Below are 23,066 nucleotides of genomic sequence, written 5' to 3'. Positions count from 1 at the left end.
CGAACAGGATTGGCACTCTGTGAAGCACATGGCCGAAACTTTCCCTTGCGTCATACCTTGCTTCGGACTCCATCCATGGTGAAGTCCAATTGTTTGTGTTTTTGTTTCTGTTTCTGGGTTAGTTCAATTGGATTCTGTTTATGGGTTTTATATCTAATTTTAAGCGGTTACAGGTATGTGAAAGAACGGAGTCCCAGTTGGTTCAAAACGTTGAGAGAGTATTTTGATTCTACACCATCTGCTGCAGTTGGAGAGGTAATTGTATGGTTCTATGACCAAAGGGGTGCATGGAAACTGAAACGGTAGGAATTTTTTTTAGTTGGTTCAAACGAGAGGTAATTGCATGGAAAGTTGGTTCAAAACTCTCCCTTTTTTATTAGTTTTTCTATCAGTAGGAATTGAACTTATGTGAGAGCTCATATTTCAATCAGCTTATAAATATATTATAATAATAATACTGGCAGAATTGTTTATAGGAAAATATTTAACTTTTTTTAGAAAAATAGTAAGCACCACATTCCTACTGTACTATTACTGATTATCACTTCTAATTTGTTTTACTTTCATACTAAAGTGAGTCTACATAGATCGCCCTATCCATAAAACTGCACCGCATCTTAACACCCTTGAGCATGTTTCCCCAATTAAACCAACCACCTATCATCATCAACAATAATGAGGAAGAAACTTAACTCACAGCATATGGATCCTGTATGTCCTTCTGGAGCAGATAAAAAACATGCAAAAAACGAGCGTTGCTGATATGTGCTGCATAATGGCAAACATAAATGCACAACCATTACTTATAATTGGCCATTACATCAAAACAATAAAGCTTAGAAATAAAGAAACCGTACACAGGAGACAAATGTATGAAATTGATTTCTCCAACCACATGCTTTCAATCCATGACCCCACTGGTCAAAATGAAGAGCACAGTGCCACGAAAGTATAGTCCAATTCCATACCAATTCAATGGTGAATGAAGTGGGAATCACAATTTTACTGAAGCTGATCAAGAATGAAGGAACTCGTTTTTCTTTTCTCATTCTCTTCTTTCTCCCACCAAAGTCTGAAATTCACACTCTCTTGTTGAAATAGAAGTACCCGCTCACCACTTTGATTTAGTGAAATAAATGGGCTTGACAAGTTTGAGATTTTTGTTTGGATGCATAGTTAGGAGTCCAATGCAACACATCCCCCCCTTTAACTATATGGAGGTGATTGACAATTTGATTATCTAACAACACGCCTTTGACTTTTACCATGATAGTGCCTTAGTCATCATGTCAATACCATTGTCATCAATACGAACATCTAGCCAAATCCAACAACTTTGAATAAAAGCTTCACTTTATCCAATAATCCCTTTGATCAATATGTTTGAACCCAAAATGAAAAGTTGGACTTTTACAAAGATGAATAACACTTTGACTGTTCATAAATAAGGAATAGTTGTCTTGTACAAAACCAAACTCTTATAAGAATTTCTTCAATCATACAAACTCTTTGCGTGCTTCAGTAATGACAATGAAGTCTGCTTCTATAGTAGACAATGCTACACACCTATGTAGCCATGGTTATCAAAATCATGAGGCAACTTGTTTCATTCAAGTTTACATTCTGACACCCTTGAACCTAGTTAACTCGCACGTAGAAAATTTTTATAGTAGGCTCATTTAAACTTGAATAAACGAATTCAAATCGTAACTATAGAGGTGATTCAACGAGCTTAGTTGGACAATAGAAAAAAAGCCAAAATTGAAATTGGATTTGTTTGTTTCTAGGTCGATTTATGCAAAATAGACCTAAGGAACAATTTCATGGTTTAGTGGTTCACGCTTTTGCAAGTTTTTGTCTATTTCGGTTGTTGATGTTGCATTCTTTTATCACACGAAGAGAAACAACTTCAAATCACTTGTATGGCAAAGATATCTCAAAATTCATATCATAACATTCTAATGTTCTCTTTTTAGATTTGGCAAAAATCGACTAGTTATACCAACAATACATGCAATATCTAGTCTTATACATGTTGTTGCATACACCAAACTATCCATTGCATATGTATGAAGAACTATGGTCAAATGTATGTTCTAAACTTCATGTGAAGGACTTTTGTTTGACACTTAGTTCTAAATAAATTGCAAGAGGAATGCTTACATTAATATTTTCCATTTGGAATATTTTCAACACCATAAGATAGCCAAAATTTCTTCTCCTTTCTATCACATGTGATATTTATTCCAAGAATCTTTTTAGTAGCTTCCATGTCTTTTATGGAAAATGACTAGCTTAGTTGCTTCTTTAACTTGTCAATCCTGGAATATTTTTCACACCAATAAACATGTCATCAACATACAACAATAGGATAAGGAAGTCATCAAGAAACTTTCTAACAAAATGCAGTGGTCATAACTATTGCCATTAAGTGGTGGGGAAACTAACGCAATGTTCATATTTTCAGTGGGATGTATGTAACACAAACTTGCTTGGTTATGTGAGGGGTATAGTGGGATTTATGACACTATAGTTACAACTTGAATTTCTAGGTATGATAGATTTGCATTGTAAAACCCTTAGTTTGAGCTCTTGATTCCATTACAAAAATATAGTACAATAATAATGACAAAGAATCGAAATGAAGCATTGATAATTTTGCTTGAGGTTCTTCGTATACACAAGCCCTATTTATACAAAAGGATACTAAAATAAAGTAAAAGAAATGTGAGTTAGTTGTAGATCAACTCAATCATTACTTACAAACCCTACGAGTGTTAAACACATGGTTACTAATTTGCTTATCTAATACCCTTAACCTCTTTCTCGAAGTCTAATTATTTTATGGGTTCTTGTAGTTAAAAAGAACTTTCTTGTTTCTTGATGATGGAATGTCGTAGGCCAAGGGACCAATAATTAGGGTTATGGCTAGAAGGATACATGAAGATTGGGCCCCTATTGACCTCAATAAGCTCAAATTACTCTTAACATGGGTCATATTTGTCATGTAATATATTGATAGAGTAGGCATAAAAAGATTTGTATTTGGACCAAGTAGTCTAGGATATTTGTGCTAGTAGACTAGGGCATTTTGTGCTTGTATTTGGGACTTGTAGTGTAGAGTTGTAGATAGCTAAAGGATTCTTGCTACAGTTTAAATTGGGCTCATCCAAGTCCAATAGAATTTAAGCCTAACTCAACCCCACAAAATCGGCTTGTAAGGTGAGGTTTGCACCCCACTTATATATTATGAATTGGCCTTATTTCTAGTGGATGTGAGACTTCCAACACATCCCTCACGCCGAAGTATATACATCTCGTGAGTGGGACCAGAAATGAATGGGTGGTCCGTTAGCGGTCCGATATCGAGTGAAACAGAATGTACAAGAAAGCTCACTAGGATAGGCTCTAACCTGGCTCTGATACCATGTTAGAAGTGGGTTTTAAGCCTAACTTAACCCCACAAAACTGGCTTGTAAGGTGAGGTTTGCACCCCACTTATATAATGTTAATTGGCCTTATCTCTAGTCGATGTGGAACTTTCAACACACCCCCTCACGCCGAGGTATATTCATCTTGTGCGTGGTAGTAGAAATTAGTGGGTGGTCCGTTAGCGGCTCGATAGCGGGTCGAACAGAATGTCCAAGAAATCTCGCTAGGATAGACTCTAACCTGGCTCTGATACCATGTTAGAAGTGGGTTTTAAGCCTAACTTAACCCAACAAAATCGGCTTGTTAGGTGAGGTTTGCACCCTATTTATATATTGTGAATTGGCCTTATCTCTAGTCGATGTGGAACTTCCAACACACCTCCTCATGCTGAAGTATATTCATCTCGTGTGTGGGACTAGAAATTAGTGGGTGGTCCGTTAGCGGCCCGATAGCGGGTCGAACAAAATGTCCAACAAAGCTCGCTAGGATAGACTTTGACCTGGCTCTGATACCATGTTAGAAGTGGGTTTTAAGCCTAACTTAACCCAACAAAACCAGCTTATAAGGTGAGGTTTGCACCCCACTTATATATTGTAAATTGGCATTATCTCTAGTCGATGTGGAACTTCCAACACACCTCCTCACGTCGAGGTATATTCATCTCGTGTGTGGGACTAGAAATTAGTGGGTGGTCCATTAGCGGCCCGATAGTGGGTCGAACAGAATGTCCAAGAAATCTCGCTAGGATACGCTCTAACCCGGCTCTAATACCATGTTAGAAGTGGAATTTAAGCCTAACTCAACCCCGCAAAACCGGTTTGTAAGGTGAGGTTTGCACCCCAGTTATATATTGTGAATTGGCCTTATTTGTAGTCGATGTGGGACTTCCAACAGAAAGCTTAGACCAGTCATGGAGGGAACTTAGGGCACATGCTCCACATTGTTCACATGTTCAAATGTGTAAAGCATGAGTGCACAAGTGGCATTTGATCCACTTTGTGTGGCACCTATCTATGGAGCACGAGGGGAAACTCAATTTGAATTTTCCTCCCTTTTTCTCTTCAAGATCCAGCCAATTACTCCTATAGATAGGAGCGTTCATCTCTTGTAATTTCATCTTTGAATGAGTAATGAATTGATGCCAAAATGTGTCTTCAACTTGTTCAAGAGTCACTCTAGGATAGACTTCCGCTTGAGAGTTTCTCACAAGACACCTTGTGGGGCTAGCTTCCTTTAGCTTCTCCATTTGAGGCCCTCAATCCGCCACTCTTCCCATCCTAAGTCCAACCTTCCACCACTTCAACTAATCTCCTTCATCAAGGAATCCATCAATTTTTATACTTAATTATCCCTCTTTAGTTCCGAGATATATACCTTTTAATCCCCCTTTTGTCTTTCTTTTATAAGGATTTAAAGAGATTAAAATGATGTGTAGGGACTAAAGAGAATTAAAAATGATGTATGTAGGGACTAAAAGGTTTTAATATATTTAGTTTTAGTCCTTTACTTATAAAGATCTAATACCTTGTCAATCACTATATTTTGACAGAAACAAAGGTTTCTAAGGGAAGGACTAAACAATGTATAAATGAGGAGACTAAAAAGGTATTTAATTTTGTTAGGCACTAAAACCAAATTTGAAGATATTTTGAAGGATAAAAACCATTTTATCATTGATTATTTGGTGTTTGAGACTTTCCCTTTCAATTGGTTCACTCTATGTGTTTTTTCTTTTCATGTTTCCTGCTGTAATTTCCATAATTTTTTCTCTGGTTTTATTTGACTATTGATTTTGTGAACCATCCTGTCTACAAGATTCTTGAACACTGATGTCACAAACAGTGACGTCATATTTTGAAAGTATAGAGAGTATATTAGATAGTTTAAGTTTAAGATGCAGGACAGGACAAACATCAGAGGTAGAGGGAGACCAAGATAGACTATAGGTGATAAAGTTTAGAAGGATTTAGAGGTTAATAGTTTGTTTATAGACATGATTTACGACAGAATAATATGGCATATGACTCTAGCAGTATACAATACCAGTTACCAGGTTACTAGATTTTGTTTCAGCAATGAATGATTTCTTTTGAGACTTTCAGCTTATGCCTTATTTTTTATGCATGTTCAGTTTCTGTTTTTCTCTTTTAGATGCAGTCGGGTATCAAAATTCATCTAGGTGGCTTTAATGTTTTCGTACAGATATGCATATTCAATCATTTTTAATAAATTTATGGATGAAATTTCTTTTGGTCTTGTTTTCATGCATCTTTAAGTTACTATTTGATGTGATTGAGCTTTTGAATTTTCCTCAGATTGGCGTGGACAAAGGATCACATGGAAGGAAGATTGACTTTTCTGAGCAGGTTTCAGGGTGTTGTTTTATTTTTTGCCCATGTGTGTATTTTTCTGTTAATTTTGAAGCTTTAATAACTTCTGGTGGAGAAATAAGTATATGTATCTGCAATTTTGCATGTAACTAATGTGTTTTAATTATGGGGTTGTAGGTGTAGAGGGAGAGAATAGGTAGAAAAGAGACTCTAAATGATATTCTCTTGTGTATCGTGTTGTATTACAATATGATGCTGTTGTTCATGAAAGCTAATTCAGTAAGCCTTGTTTGTTGTAATAATAACTAATAATAACTAATGCATAGACATATAGTCACATTCACATATTTGCATTAATTTTCAAGAAACCCGAGTGTATACGTTGTGTTGTTTTATCTAGGAATCTTAATGGTTGGTGCCATTTTTGTTAATATCTCAGGCTTTACTGTCTAAAGGACAAAGTAATTTTCAAAAGACACTATGAAGCATAGTATTCAGGTTTCAAAATGGGTCAACCTACAATTAACTTTTATTTATATATTTAGAGTCATGATCAAAATTTTTGTGGTTTGTAAGGGTGCTTACTTGGGTCTAATGTCCTTAGAGTTAAGAATGTCAGTTGATTTATCAAATAGAGTTCTAGCATTCTAGAAATGGTGGAAACGTGGGGCTACTGAAAAGGAAATAACATTAAACTCTAACTTTAAGAGGAAACACTTTGACCAATCACGTCTAGGATGGAAGATGTCCTTTTCTGCAGAAGAATGTTCCTAGATTGTTGGCTATTAATGCATTGGGACATCTGTGCAGGTTGAAGTATTGAGGCAGCAGCTTGAACTTGCAAAAGAGTTGAACAAGCCAGCATCTATTCATTGTGTTCGTGCTTTTGGTGATCTTTTTGAGCTAATGAAGTATGAATATCTGTTCTTTCTTTAGTTTCAATTTCTACTGATAAACTGTAGGAAAGAGAGAAAGATTGAGCTAGGACCTTGTTTCCAAGACATCACAAATGCTTTATTTATATTGAGAAAAGGACATCAATGTAATAAACAGAAGAGATTTGATATCCTCTAAATAAAAATATGATATAGGAAATAGAACAATTCCCAGTAATACACATATAATCTAGTTATTCTTGATTATATAGGATTTGCTTTGTAATTCTATAATCTGGATATATGTTCTAGCTTGCTACAAATCTAATCAATGTCTGGTCCTTTTAGAGACTTAGTGAATATGTGAGCCAACTATTCACTATAGCTGACAAATTTAGTGGTGGTCTCCATCTTCTGACTCCGGTGTTTTTCTTTTGAAATAACAATCCACATCAATATATTTCTTTCTCTCATGAAAGATAGGGTTAGAGGTAATGTGTAATGCTGTTTGGTTGTCACATAAGGTACATTTGGGATCTTTCTTCAAATTGAAGCTTTTTGAGGAGTTATTTTAGCATATGAGCTCAGAAGTGACAAATGTCATTGCTTTGTATTCTACCTCTACACTTAATTTTGCCACAACATTTTGTTTCCTACTTTTCCTCAATATTAAGTTACTTGCAACACGAACACAATAACCTAAAGTGGAGCATCTATCACTTGGTGACCTTGCCTAGTCATTGTTAGAATACCCAACAGTTTGAGTATTTCTTTTATCTTCATAAATGAATCTTTGCTAGGAAGCATCTTAATATACTTTAGGATCCCTATAAATCTATCCCAATAGTTGACAAGGAGAGTTTAAAAATTAATTTACTACTCACAGCAAAGGTGATGTCACGACAAGTCACATTGAAGTAATTTAGTCTACTAACTAACCTTGTGTACCTCCTAGGACCAAAATACGGGTTTTCCTTGGTCGGGTACTAGTTTGACATTTGAGTTCATTGGTGTGTCCACATACTTAGCTTTTAACATCCATGTTTCTTTTAGAATGTTGAGCGCAGAATTTCTCTACGATATGTCCAAACCATTCTTGGATTGTGCAACTTCCATACAAGAAAATATCACTAGTGTCCAAGATATGTTGTTTGAAACTTTTGAGAGCAAGATATTGTTTTAGTCGCATATTATGAATCGTGATACTGAGGTACAACCCTATAATTAGACTTAGTGCTCAGTAGTAGGGTAGGGTCTTATATAACTCTCAAAGTGACTGTCAAAACTGGCAACAATAAAGTTGCCATAAAGAGTGTCAATCAAAAACGGTTTAATAGTGACTTTTGTAACTGACTAACAAAAAAAGTTGTTCCAAATAAGAGAATATTTTTCTACACTTAAGAGTTAACATATTTCTTCATATTATCACGATTTGTTTCCTTAATTAGCCTAGCCAGGATTATGATCGATAATATCAGTTCAGTGTTCCATTTTCTTTTATCTCTTTTCCTCCAAGATCTAAAGCTATGTAATTTCAAAATTTTATGTTTATAATTTGGCCACATTTTTTTAGCATAGTTTTGATACTTAATTCTCGTTATCTAAAACTTCAATTCAAGGGAATGCCATTTTGAAGTGGCATCTTTGAAATTTTTGCCTCCAAAATTTCAATATTTCCAGGTCTATGGGGCCTTTTCCTGCTGGGGTTATTCTTCATTCTTACCTAGGTTCTGCAGAGATGGTTCCTGAATTTTCCAAACTTGGTGCTTATTTTTCGTTCTCTGGGTTCCTTATGTCGCTAAAAGCGAATAAAGCAAAGAAAATGCTGAAGATGGTGATTTTCATCATTTCTGATATACGATTAATGTTGAATATAATTTGTACTATAAAGTTTATAAACAGTGACATTCTTATTTTCTATTCAATTTAGGTCCCTTTTGATAGGATTTTGTTGGAGACAGATGCACCTGATGCACTACCAGTGTCAAACATAGATTCTCTTCATTTTGTTGAAGGAGATACTTCTCTCACTGAAGAGCTTCTTCATGCTTCAACTTCTGGTTCTTCCCTCGGTAACTCATCTCATGTCTCGGGAAATGTTTCGAAGTTGCCAAAGGATATGCTCAATCATCCCGCAAATATTCATAATGTATGAACCTCAAGTAACTGTCACCTTGTGTTTTTAATTATATGATTCCCTTGAAGATATGTTAATATTTTTAATTAAAGATCGCAAAAATTCCGTAGTCTGAGCTTACTTTACGAGAAAAACAACAAACAATAACAAAAATGTTTCTGGTAATTATGAATAAATTAAATTGTATGGACCTCCCTTGTTACTTTCAAATCCTATCTTAACTATCTCTAGCTTCAAATTATACAGAAATTTGTAGGTTTCTTTTACTTCAAAGTATACAATCCTTCGATACATATATTACCAAGGTTAATTTCAACTTTGATTAAATAATAACAAAAAATTTCTTAAAGGATTGTATCTTAGTTTTCTTTTACGTTTACGAGGGTTTCACTTCTCACATTGTGTTAGTAAGAATGACAGACCTCAAACTAAACGAGCAGGGACATTTGCTATCATTGTGAAGAAATAGTGATAAAGTACTGAATTTTAAGTATTGTAGAATGCATGTAATGAATGTTTTTATGTTTACTGGAACCTGTTTTGCTAGATTTACATTTTTCAATTCATTATACTCGCAGGTACTTGATTACGTTGCATCTATGCTAGAAATTTCGAAAGAAGAACTAGCTGAATTAAGTTACCAGAATGCAGTCCGGTTATTATCCTACGAGGGTTCCAAAGTACTTCTAAAGTAGACAAAACAGGTTCTTGTAAGAAACGATTCTTATCTTGGAAAGTTTTTGCTTTTGGAAGTTCCAACTGGATTTCATCTAAGTACGAGCACAGATAGATTACAGCAACAGTTTGCTAACGTGTATAATATATACGCTGTATGCCTGCCAGAGTTTATTACTTTCAATATATCTAAATTAAAGGTACAAAGTTTTAGGAATAATTTTACTATTTCGATGCATGAAGGCTTTTAATTATGTATGACTTGAGCAGTGAGATGTTGATGGAGTCCTCTCCGAACAAGGTGAGAAGCTCAAGGGTACGGAAGCTTTGTGGTTGTTAGATGATATAATATTGTGTTTAATAGTTGGGCTCAGCCCATTATGTATTTCTGGGATTTGGCCCATTATCAATATAAATAAACTGTCCTTTGTATAGGGTTTACACAAGGGAGATTAATCCCAAAATCCTATTTCATCTTATTTTACATGGTATCTAGAGCTTAGGTTAGTTTACTACAGCCACCGTCCCGCCGCCGCTTCTGTCGTCGTCACCGTCGCCTCCGCCGCCGTCGCCGTCGTTGGAGCTGCAGTTTCGACCGACGACCAGACGGTTTTGTTCGTCTCGGCCAGGCGACTCCAATGCCGCAGAGATCGCCGCCATCGGAGTTCTCACGCGCCTCCACGCGCCGCCGCAAGCTCCGGCAGCCGCCACCTCTCCGTCGCGCGTGACGGCGCGTCGCCGGTCGTTTTCTGCGCCGATCAACTTCGCCTGAATTGCCTTCTTGAGCTCTTTCTGAATCTGTGGTTGTTGTTTCAATCGGAGCACCTTGAATTTTTAGGGTTTCTCCCTCTACGGTTTCTTCCGCTGCCAATTCGGGTGTGTCATCCTCAAGCACTCTGCTGTCTGAACCCTCTATTTATACCAACTACGTCAATGTGCATTTATCCATTGACAAGTTGGATGGCACAAATTACGCGACATGGGCATCCGATATCAAACTTTGGCTCAAGAGTCAAGGATATGAAGATCATCTCACCCAGAGTGTAACTACAGTTGCTGCAGATGAAGTTTCCCGCTGGACGAAAATTGATGCCCAATTATGCATCGTCATTAAGTCCACCATTAACTCTTCGCTGAAACAAATGTTTCGTTCATATGAAACATGTTCAGACGTTTGGGCACAGGCCAAGTTGTTATACACCAATGACACTCAGCGTCTTTATGGTGTTTGTCAGGATCTTTTCAAAGTTGTTGCTCCGCAGAGTTCTGGACCCATGGCTGAATATTTGGGCAAAATTCATGCCCTTCTGCATGAGTTTAATGAGTTATTACCTCCGGCCTCCACTCCAGCTGAAGAACTTGAGCAACGGTCAAAGTTCTTCATGCACAATTTGGTCATCCCAGCCTTGCCAAACTGCAACAACTTGTCCCCAGCTTGTCCAAGTTATCTAGTTTGTCGTGTGAGTCTTGTCAATTAGGAAAGCATAGTCGTAGTTCGTTTCCTTGTAGTGTCTCACAACGAGCTTTGTCCCCTTTTGCATTAGTTCATTCGGACATTTGGGGACCTAGTCGTGTTAAGTCTACTTTACGTTTTCAGTATTTTGTTACTTTTATTGATGATTATTCAAGATGTACTTGGTTATATTTAATGAAAAATCGTTCTGAGTTGTTCTCTATTTTTCAATCATTCTTTCATGAAATTAAAACACAGTTTGGGGTTTCTATTCGAAATTTGCGGAGTGATAATGGTCGTGAATATCTCTCTCAATCCTTCAAACATTTTATGGCTTCTCAGGGCATTCTTCATCAAACATCATGCGCTTATACACCCCAACAAAATGGAGTGGCTGAGCGCAAGAATAGGCACCTTATTGAAACAACTCGCACTCTTTTAATTCATGGTGCAGTTCCTTCACATTTTTGGGGTGATGCGGTTCTTACTGCTTGTTATCTTATTAATCGCATGCCTTCTTCAGTCTTGCATAACCAAGTTCCTCATTCTATTTTATTTCCTCACGACCCTCTTCACCCTTTACCTCTTAAAGTCTTTGGGTCCACATGTTTTGTTCATGATTTTAGTCCTGGCTTGGATAAGTTGTCTTCGAGAGCCCACAAATGTGTCTTCTTAGGATTCCCCCGCTCACAAAAAGGGTATAAGTGTTTCTCTCCTTCCCTCAATCGTCATTTTATCTCCGCTGATGTCACCTTTGACGAGTCTTCTTTTTACTTCACACACCCCTCTTCTCGTTGTGAGCCACCATCTACTACTATAGATATCCCTGTTGTGTGTGATCCTCCTAGTGTGCCCACTTCCAGTGCCACCTCGGATTCTCCTCAGCCACCTCCGAGTGTACCTATTGCGGATAGACCACCTCTTCAGGTTTATAGCAAAAGACATCGTTGCAACCACCAACACATGACTCACATCAAGTGCCGAGTTATTTGTCTCCTCCGGTTCCAACAACTGAGTCTGATCTTCCCATTGCCCTTCGTAAAGGTATGCGTTCTACTCGTAATCATTCCCCTCATTATGCTGCTTTGAGTTATCATAGAATCTCTCCATCTTTCTATACATGCCTTTCGTCTATTTCCTCTTTGTCAATTCCAAAATCTTTAGGTGATGCATTAGCCCACCCTGGTTGGCGTCAGGCCATGCTTGATGAATTGAGTGTTCTCAGGCATAGTGGAACATGGGATCTTGTTCAATTACCATCCGGGAAATCTGTTGTTGGTTGCAGGTGGGTCTATGCTATCAAAGTTGGCCCTGATGGCACTGTTGACCGTCTCAAAGCTCGCCTTGTTGCCAAAGGTTACACACAGATCTTTGGTTTGGATTATGGTGATACTTTTTCTCCAGTGGCCAAGATGGCATCTGTTCGCTTATTCATTGCCATGGCTGCTCTTCGCCAATGGCCTCTTCACCAACTTGATGTCAAAAATGCATTCCTCAATGGCGATTTGAATGAAGAAATTTATATGGAGCAACCTCCGGGTTTTGTTGCTCAGGGGGAGTCTTCTGGATTGGTTTGTCGTCTTCACAAATCTTTATATGGCCTAAAGCAGTCTCCTCGGGCCTGGTTTGGAAAATTCAGTAGTGTTGTTCAACAATTTGGCATGTCTCGCAGTGAAGTGGATCATTCAGTTTTTTATCGTCACTCCAGTGCTGGATGTATCTACTTAATAGTGTATGTTGATGACATTGTTCTCACAGGAAGCGACAACCTTGGCATCTCCCTCTTAAAGCAACATCTTTGTCGTCATTTTCAGACCAAAGATCTTGGAAAACTCAGGTATTTCTTGGGTATTGAAGTAGCACAATCCAATAGTGGTATTGTCATATCTCAGAGGAAATATGCATTGGATATTTTGGAGGAAACTGGATTAATGAATTCTAAAGCAGTAGAAACACCCATGGATCCTAATATTAAACTTCTACCTAAACAGGGGGAGCCTTTCTCAGATCCTGAACAGTACAGACGGTTAGTTGGAAAGTTGAATTATCTTACTGTTACTCGTCCTGATATTTCCTTTGCTGTTAGCGTGGTGAGTCAATTCCTTAATTCCCCATGTGAAGAACATTGGAATGCAGTTATTCGCATATTAAAGTATATCAAAAGCTCTCCTGGAAAAGGTTTACTATATGATTCCAACTCTGATACAAAAGTTGTATGTTATTCAGATGCTGACTGGGCAGGATCTCCTTCCGACAAAAGATCTACTTCCGGATATTGTGTCTCAATTGGTGGTAATTTGATCTCTTGGAAGAGCAAGAAACAAAGTGTTGTGGCAAGATCTAGTGCAGAAGCAGAATATAGAGCTATGGCTTTAGCCACATGTGAACTTGTTTGGCTTAAGCAATTGCTTCAAGAATTGCAATTTGGAGATGTCACTCAAATGACACTCATATGTGACAATCAGGCTGCTCTTCATATTAGCTCTAATTCTGTCTTTCATGAGAGGACCAAACACATTGAAATTGACTGTCACTTCATTCAAGAAAAAATCCTATCCGAGGACATCAAGACCGAGTTTGTCAACTCAAGTGATCAATTAGCAGATATTTTCACTAAGTCTCTTCGAGGACCTAGAATTGATTATCTTTGTAACAAGCTTGGTACATACGATTTGTATGCACCAGCTTGAGGGGGAGTGTTAGATGATATAATATTGTGTTTAATAGTTGGGCTCAGCCCATTATGTATTTCTGGGATTTGGCCCATTATCAATATAAATAAATTGTCCTTTGTGTAGGGTTTACACAAGGGAGATTAATCCCAAAACCCTATTTCATCTTATTTTACAGTGGTAAATGGGTGAAGTGTGCACATAAGGTGAAGGGTGGAATGGTGATTTGGGTGCTTTCAAGAGAGGATTGGACAACTCTAGAAGAATGGTGGATAGAGAAAATTTAGAAGGGGTGCTCTAGCTAAGTGACTTAAGAGACCAGTAATGACATAAATTTGGTAGCATAACTTTACTAATCTCAAAAGCATACAAGGCGAAAAACCCTACACTACTTTGTCTATGATACAAGGCCTAAAAGGAAATTCTAGACTACTTGACCCTTTATACAATACTCAAAATAAACCTACTCTACTAATTACGATCAGTTGTGGCCTTAGTGAATAAGAGCTTAGGCCCATGCTCCATAGATGAATTCAACTCTTCTTGTATATGCTTGGTCATGCTTCTTGTGGTTGGCCCCTTGGTTAGAGGTTTGTCATCATCCCCTCCCTATTGAAAATGATTTAACCTCAAATCTAGAGGATCTTTATCTTCATCATACTTCTTTTTGGTTAGGTTTGGTCTTCTTCCTCCCGGATCAAAGACCTTTCTACAATAAACACAAGACAATATAAGGGTGAGATCCAAAGCCTGTAGCCCCCAAGGATCATGCATATTTTATGAAATGAATGATAATGGTATTTTTGTTTTAGGTGCATTTTCTTTTAAATCCTTGTTGGCCTTGTGTTGAATCCATGTACTTTTAGAGCGACTTCCCTTTTCAACACAAGGTTTTATTTGGTCTTGTCTTTCGCTTTTCTTAAAGGAAGATTGAAGATGACCTCTTTTGAATCTGTACACAATCCTTTGGCCTTTAACATGATGAATCTTTTGTTAGGGCGCTCATTTGACTTGGGGTTTCTACTTTGACACTTTGAACATTTGATTTCACTTATGTGTGTAGAAGTGTCTTTTGTGTTCTTTTCATCTTTTTCTTCCTCTCTTTTATTTCTTATTTGTGCTTGATCCTCTCTCACTTGATGTGTTAGAGGCGAAACACACACCTTTTATCCTTGTGAGTGAAGGTTATCTCATTGGTAAGACCATTGTGCATGGTTTTCTTATCAAATAGTCAAGGTCTTCCCAATAAAATATGACAAGCTTCCATATATACTTGAAGAAATTTAGTGAGTAAACGGTGAATAATAATATTCACTGTTACACAATTTTACTACTATATATATATATATATATATATATATATATATATATATATATATATATATATATATATATATATATATATATATAGAGAGAGAGAGAGAGAGAGAGAGTACAAAGAGGCAGAATACAAAGGTGTAAGGCACAACCCCAGACCTTAACCCTAAAGTTGGGTTCCCATACATGAATAATAATAAAACAAAAACATTACATTTCAACACTCTCCCTCAAGCTGGACCATATAAATCATATGCTCTAAGTTGAAACAATACATTAAATTCTAGGCCCCATTAGATATTTAGTTAGAATATCTTGAAGTTGTTCATTAGAGTTGACAAACTCAATAATAAGATCCTTGGTCAGTAGTTTCTCTCTAACAAAATGACAATAAATTTCTATATGTTTTGTTCTCTCATGAAATACTGGATTAGAGGCAATGTGAAGGGCTGCCCAGTTATCACAATACAACTTCATTTGCTCATTTTCAAAAAAATTCAATATTGAAGCAGTTGTTTAATCCACACGAGTTCACATGTAGCTAGAGCCATCGATAGATATTCCGCCTCTACACTAGATCGAGCAACAACACTTTATTTCTTACTTTTCTAAGATACAAGGTTCCGTCCAAGGAATACACAGTACCTTATGGTAGATCTTCTATCAATTGGAAAACTAGCCCAATCTGCATCGCAATACCCGTCAACTTGAATACTTCCCTTAATCTCATACAACAATCATTGTTCTAGGTTCTCTTTTACATATTTCAAAATGTGAATCACAACATTCCAATGATTAATATAGGGATTTTGCATACATTGACTTATAACTCCCACCGGATAAGAAAGATTAGGTCTTGTTATGGTAAGGCAGATGACTTTTCAATAGAGATGGTAATGCAGGGCGGGCCAATTAGGCCAGGCTAAGTGGGCCGGGTCGTAGGCCAATAGTGAAGAGCGCTGGACGGGATGGGATTCTAAGCTTATTGGCCTGTAAAAGCCCAACTCGTATAACTCGTACCCCATGCGGGCCTGGGCGGGACGGGTGGGATGACCTGCTTGTTCGTAAGACATGTATGACAAACACAACTAGACATAGTTAGAAGTTTTCATACTTTTTTACAACTTTTCTTATCTTAACAATATTATATGGAATTTAGAAAATTTGGAGAAAACTTTGGAGAAGATTCATTTATGATACTTTTGTATATCTAATATGGAAAAATATATTTTCCAATAGTTACCAGCATCTACTAGAAACAGTTACTTAGTTTCATTTTTCTTCCTAAATTTGTAAGTATATATGCAATACCTTTTTTATGTACTACACATTACATATTAACACAAGCACCAATAGTTTTAGACCTGAACATTCACACTTTAATGAGCTATAATTTAATACAATTTTGAAAATTTATCCAAAATGGAGCAGGCTATCCTGCGAGCCAATGGGCTATGAAGGATGCGGGCAAGTCCTCACATTGAGCCCGTTTTTGATATGCGGGGCGAACTCAACCCGTATTTTGTGACCAAGTGTGGGGCGCGCCTAAACGGGCCATGTTGGCCTACATTGACATCCCCTAATTTGCAACCAACCTTTTATATCTCTTTGGGTTTGAGAAAAGTTCACCTTAGTCTCTCATTAACTTTTAATTTAAGTCCATATGACTATCAATGGGTTTGCAATTTGCTAGGCCTGTTTCCTCAAAAATATCAAGAGCATATTTTCTTTGCGAAATTATGACACCTTTTGATTGTGCCACTTCAATACCAAAGAAATATTTTAGACGACCCATATTTTGGTCTAAAAGTGGCTAACAAATGGTTCTTTATTGAGCAATTATAGTGATCATTTTCTATGATAATAATATCATCAACATAAACCAAAGATAAACACATTTGTCTAGAGAAGTATGACCATAAAACACTAAATGATCCAGTTAACATCGTTTCAACCCAAAGGTTTGTACAACACGACTAAATACACTAAACTAGGCTCGAGGTGATTGCTTCAAGCCATAGAGTGAATGATGTAACTTACAAACTAACCAGACTCCTCTTGAGCAACAAACCCAAGAGGTTGCTCCATGTATATCTCCTCTTCCAGATCACTATTAAGAAAAGCATTTTTAATGTCTAATTGGTATAGAGGTCATTAGCGAATGACAACCATAGTAAGGAAACGACGAACGATACTGGTTTTAGCCATAGGAGAAAAAGTATCACAATAGTTGAGGCTGTACCTGAGTATATCCCTTAATAACATAAACCCATCTACAACCCACAAGCTTCTTATGAGGAGGAAGAGGGACAAGTGCCCAAGTACCATTGTGTTCAAGTGCATGCATTTCATCAATCATGGCTTGTCGCCATCGAGGATGACCAAGTGCCTTATGAACATTATTAGGAACCTAGTAGACAAGAAGGAAACATAAAAGAAAAATGAAGGAGACAAATGATGATAACTCAAAAAATATAAACAAGATATGGATTATGAGTATATCAAATACCTTTTTGAAGGGTAATAGGTTAAGTATGATCCAAGTCAAGAGAAGACGAGGAGAAGGATCCATGGTTCAGGAATCTAGTTGGGGAGGATCTAAGTCTAAAGGGTCTCAAGGGTCTTCAAGTAAGGAAGGAGTTATTTGTGTTCGACATCGATATGTGAGAAAAGATGGTTAAACAAGGTCATTTGCATTTTGAGTTTGAGTTGTAGGAATAACTAAGGGATCACAGGATTGTAGAGGAAGAACCTGTTGAACAGATGAATGATCTTCCATGGAGGACAAAAAGTTGTATCCTCAAAGAATGTAACATTAATAAAATGTTTATACCCTTTCTAAAGGCAATTATCTAAAAAAGACATAATTAATAGCCTTTGCAAAAAGTTTATGAAGACATAGAGAAACATTATGAACAAAACAAGTACACCCAAACACAAGTGGATAGATATGGTATAGAGGATCATTTGAAAAAATTATAGAGTGAGGAACTTTATTTTCACACTAGTGCAGAATCACGTTTTTAACTCACCTTATAGGCCTCGATTATTGCGGAACCGAAGCCTATAAGGACACGGTGGCATTTTTGAAAATTTTTGAACTTTTTTGCCTCGGGTCCCTATCCAACCGAAGCCTATAAGGGTTTATATGCTTCGGTTATCACTCAACCGAGGCCTATAACTCGTCAGTGTTCCCCAAAATTTCAAAATTGTCACTGACAGCAAAGGCTTTGGCCTAGGGTGGAATAGGACCGAGGCCTATACGACTTTATGCCTCGGTTATTAATGGAACTGAGGCCATAGACCTTATTTAGGGTTCTAAATTCACGAACCATGCACTGTTCATCTTCTCTGCGCAAACCCAAATCGCGAACTGGTTTTTTCTCCTCTGCGCAACTCTCCCAAAGCCATACTTCAATGACAAAGATCGACACTGCTGCGAGCAAAGACGCAAATAGCCTCTGTTGCGACGCCATCAACCTCACCACTGTTGCTCTGTCTTGCGAACCAGATCTGCCTCATGCCTCCGGCAACCACCAAAAGCGCGTCGTTGAAGGAACATCACTTGCGACTCGAGTGCCGCTGCTAAAAATCCCTCCCGAGATGCGTGCTCCACCATGGCAGCAGAGTATGAGGATGCAAATAGAGGCAATGCGATGAGTTCAAAAGCAGGTTCGAAACATTTTGGATTTAGGGTTCTAAACCCTCGAGAATCAATATACCAAGATAGCAGATTTGGGGATTTTCAATTCCAAATCTATCAGCAAACGTGAAAACAAAAAGGGATTAGGGTTCAAAATTTTAATTAGAATGCACATGTTTAGAACTTGATTTGCCCCAAGAAAAACACACAATTGTAGAAACAATCATGTAGTTCGAAAGCCACTAGAGATCAAAACCAGATAAGGGATTTCCAAAAATAGGGTTCATGCAACTAATAGCTTTAATCATAAATAATTATAGAAAATTAGTATGGCTCCAGTCCTTTGCAACCGAGACCAAAAGACACTTGCTTTTGGCATCGTCCTAATATGTCTCGGGTCTAAAACTAAGGCAAAATAACAAAAATAACCGGGGCCAAAAGCCCTTACTGCACCGTTGTCAATAGAAGAATAATGCATCTTATTGATTAAAAAACAAATAGTGATGACTGAATCTCCCTAATGATGAACATGAATATTAGTATTCAACATTAAGGAGTGTGTAGTTTCAATATGTTTATTCTTTCTCTTTGCTATGCCATTTTGTTATAGAGCATGAGAACACGATGATTGATGTAACATTCCTTGGGAAGATAGGAATGAAAAAAACGCAATAGAAAAATATTCCTTAACATTATCACTTCTAAGTATTTTAATTGTCTTCCCAAATTGGTTCTTAATATCATTAAAGGACATAAATATGGATGAACGTTTAGATCTTTCTTTCATTAGATAAATCCAAGTACATTGAGAGAATTCATGTGTGAACATTACAAAATAGTTAAACCAAAGGAAGTGACATGACTTGATCCCCAAATATCAGAATGAATAATAATAAAAAAACATAGTGTCTCAAACTTTTTAGGAAAAAAAGATCTAACATGCTTTCCTAACTAACACAACTCACAATCTAAGACTTGAATGTATTTGAGACTTAAAACCATCATCTTCAACCTAGACAAACTTAGGTGGCCCAAACGATCATGCAAAATTTTTGGCGATAAAATTGGAAAACAGAATACTAAGGAGCTTGGTTTTAAGAAATAAAATCCCCGTGACTCATATCCTTTTCCAATCAAACTCGTACCATGCTCTTTTATAGCAAAGGGATTAGCTCAAAGAGATTTAATTTTGTACCTTAAAAATTCTTGGTACTCTTCATAAAAAATTATACATTATGAATTATCAGATTTAGACACATGATCAGCTTTATCTAGAAAACCTTGCAAGGAATAACATTTTTCTTAGGCATGACCCATTTTATTACAATATAAGCATTGATGACATCTATTTTGACCACCACGTCCTCCACAGTTGTTCTGATCTCTTCCTCTTTCTCATGGTGCTACCATTGCTGATGTTTCAAAAACATTAGTTGAATTTTCATCTTTTACCAATGTAGGCACCTGAAGAAGTCTAGTAACTAAGTTGTCCATTGAAGAGATTTGATCACTAGCTAAAATTTGATCACGTACATGATCAAAGATCGAGTGCAAACTTCTCAGAATTAGAACCATGTAAAACTTATCAAGTTTTTTCTTGATATCTTCTAATGAATCAGCCACAAAAAACTATTTAATTCTTCTACTACAACCTTAATCTCTCCTATGTGAGAGACCATATCATGATTGCTTTGTTTAAGTGAGGTTATTCTTTAGCAAAAATGTCTTGCGCCCTTTTCCAAAATGAGAAGCATGTCTTATAAGGTATCAATTTCTAAGGCCTCTTGTTCAACAGATTGCCATAAAACAACATATAACTGAATATCTAATTTTTGCCATTGGATTTTCTTCATTTAAAATAGTAGAGACATCTTATTTAAGATGATTATGATATCCTTGACCAAGAAACCATAGTTCCATAGAAGCAGACTAAGATGAGTAATTTTTCCAGTGCAATTTTGCAGTGGTAATAATAGGAATAACTGATAGAGGAAGTCGTTCCAACAGTTGAAATCATTCCAAAGAACCTTAGCTTGAGAGGAAAACCCTAGGTTTCCAAAAAACCCTAACCTGAGGGAAAACCCTAGGTGAAACTTACCACTACCGAAACAAAAGGACAAGGAAAGGAACACGTCCAAGAGGCTTCGGGGAGATGAACGATGACGATGCAGTGCGATTTCGACACTAGGAAGGTAGCACATGCAACAAATTCAGAGGAGGCGACCATTGGGGATGAGTTGTGCTCCTTGAGGTGCACCTAATCCTGACTTCTCTAAAGTAGATACGTTGACGACGAACGACAATGGTGGACGACGGTGATGGACGATGGTGGCAGATGGTGGCGATGGACGACGGTGGTGGACGACGAACGAACGATGGAGGACGACGACGCTTATGACAGATAGTGAAGATGAACTAGAGTATATGTTCTATCTCTTGATACCATCTTGAAGGAATTTAATGAGGAAGTACAAGGAGGCAAAATACAAAGGGTCAAGGCACAACCCTAAACCCTAACCCTAAAGTTGGGTTCCCATACATGCATAATAATAAAGCAAAAACATTACATTTCAACAAGTATTGTGCCACAAAGCACACTACCTTGACATTCACTTGTTGATTAACTATCATGTCTTCATCGATCTTCGTTAAGCCATTGAAGTTTGTATGGTTTGGGATGGGGTATGATAGTTAATGCCAACTTCTAAGCCAAAATAGTGCTACAACAATTGCAACACAAGACATTATCCAATGAGAGAACATGTATTTTTTAAAACTTTATATCTTAGTGAAAGATGTTCTCTCTTTGGGTTAGTTATTGAAGACTAGGTTGACTATTGAGGATCCTCCTCATCATAAATGACTTTAGTTCTTGAGCTATTTGGCTCAAACTTTTTGGAGCCTCTTCACTAGAGTCATTATCAATTTGGTAAGGAGTTATAAACATTCTTATGGTTATGATTATGCACAAACAAAATGATGAATCCACCCTAAGGCTTATAGCTTGGGCCAACGCCTATGCCCAGTTCTTAGTTTTCTTTATTTGTTTTTGTTCTTAATTAAATAAATAATTCGTTTGGGCCTTTTTATTTTTGGGCCATTACTTTTTTGCTACCTTTAATTTTCTCTGTTTTCTATGTGGGCCAAGAACCTTGATGTAGAAGTGGATGAGTGGACCAGGCTGGATCTCAATGCATAAAGCATCACGAGCGTGACTGGGCCTGAACTTCTCATTAACACATTTGGGCTTGCAACGTGTAGCCCAACGTCTCTACCCGCACACCACTAATACATTTGGATGGCAACACCTGCAACACGCTTCTTTCATGCCACTTTCATGTGTTGGAGGCCTCTTATTCAACATCACCTTTATTGGGCCTTAATTGGGTTAACCCACTTATGATGGCAAAGAGAAGCTTAACTTCATGCATCAAGATTAACCTAGGATTCCAGCTTCCTTCTGAAAACACCTCTACTAGGGTACCCCTTCTCCCCATCATGCATTCCCTCCTTTGCCCAGTTAGGGTTGTCGTTAGGTTTCACATTCTAGTTTTTGTTAGTTCATCATAGTTACCTCTCTTCTCTCTATAAAGAGGCAGGCTTTTATTTGTAATAGTTAGCTTTGATTAATTGAGAGGATTTATCCCCATTCTTCAGAGCTCACCTTCATCTTCTAGTTGAGGTTTTGCAGCTCCTAAGGTTTCGCAACTCCTAGGGTTTCTAAAACACCGTGAGTGTGTCAAATTCCAACTAGAATTAGAGTGAACCAATTCATCTTCCACTGCGAGTTCGTCGATCTCCATCGAAGGATCGACGTTTGACGACCTTGTGAGGATTTTCCACCGAAAAAAACTTCGATCTAGAGATTCTTTGTGAAGTGTCGCTCATCACAAAAAAAGCTTCTTCAAAACAATTTCCTTGTGACTCAAGGAGGCAAGAAAGCTCAAGTTCACTTCCATGAAAGAGAGATGAATCACTTGGGTTACTTAATGACCAAGTCTTTCCTTGCCAAAGTTTACCTCAAGTCTCTTGTTCCAAACTTGTCAATGGAAAATTAAGTTGAAAATAAAGCTAGACAACACTAAACTATAAGCAATAAAAGCAATTAAGAAAAATAATTAAACAATAAGAAAAACCTAATAGTGAGGCTAGAAGGCACTTACAACCTTCAAGCTCTCCTTAACTAAATGTGTTTCACTAAAGGGTTTAAGGTTCTAATTAGTAGATGCGTGAACACCAAAGGCTTCCACAAGACACCTAATTAGGTCATAGTTACAAGATGAAAACAAGTAAAACTTTTTACAACTCGAAGCTTTTATGCTCCTCTCCAAGTGTTTATATCCACACTTTTCATTATCTCCTCTCTATAGCTTTGAGCTCCACCCATTCCCTAAGATGCTACCTCAAAGGATTGGCTTACCTCAAAAGAGAAGTCAAAGGAACAAAGTAAGAAAAGGCTTGAAAAGAATGAAAGTTAAACTCAAAAGGAATTAATATGATAAAAGTAAGAATAGCTAAGGAAGACAAACAAG

The 23,066-nt window shown here is 37.3% G+C and overlaps 1 protein-coding gene across 1 annotated transcript in view; it reads left to right on the top strand.

The window, feature by feature from the left end:
• LOC114182089 (TatD related DNase) overlaps positions 1–9,669 on the top strand; it is a 9,881-nt gene extending 212 nt beyond the window's left edge. Inside the window, exons 1-7 of the mRNA XM_028068846.2 lie at positions 1–78; positions 174–255; positions 5,748–5,798; positions 6,573–6,673; positions 8,318–8,471; positions 8,568–8,786; positions 9,353–9,669. The exon at positions 1–78 is cut by the window's left edge and continues 212 nt beyond it. Of these exons, the coding sequence (XP_027924647.1) occupies positions 1–78; positions 174–255; positions 5,748–5,798; positions 6,573–6,673; positions 8,318–8,471; positions 8,568–8,786; positions 9,353–9,469 (802 nt within the window). The 3' untranslated portion in view covers positions 9,470–9,669. The remainder of the gene's footprint in view (positions 79–173; positions 256–5,747; positions 5,799–6,572; positions 6,674–8,317; positions 8,472–8,567; positions 8,787–9,352) is intronic.
• Positions 9,670–23,066: the final 13,397 nt, after the last annotated feature.

This window comes from Vigna unguiculata, chromosome 4 (assembly GCF_037176805.1).
Source record: "Vigna unguiculata cultivar grain cowpea cultivar isolate G323 ecotype 2 chromosome 4, ASM3717680v1, whole genome shotgun sequence".
Lineage (NCBI taxonomy): Eukaryota > Viridiplantae > Streptophyta > Magnoliopsida > Fabales > Fabaceae > Vigna > Vigna unguiculata.
Note: the sequence above shows the minus strand (reverse complement) of the source record. Positions and strands in the feature narration are given on the sequence as shown.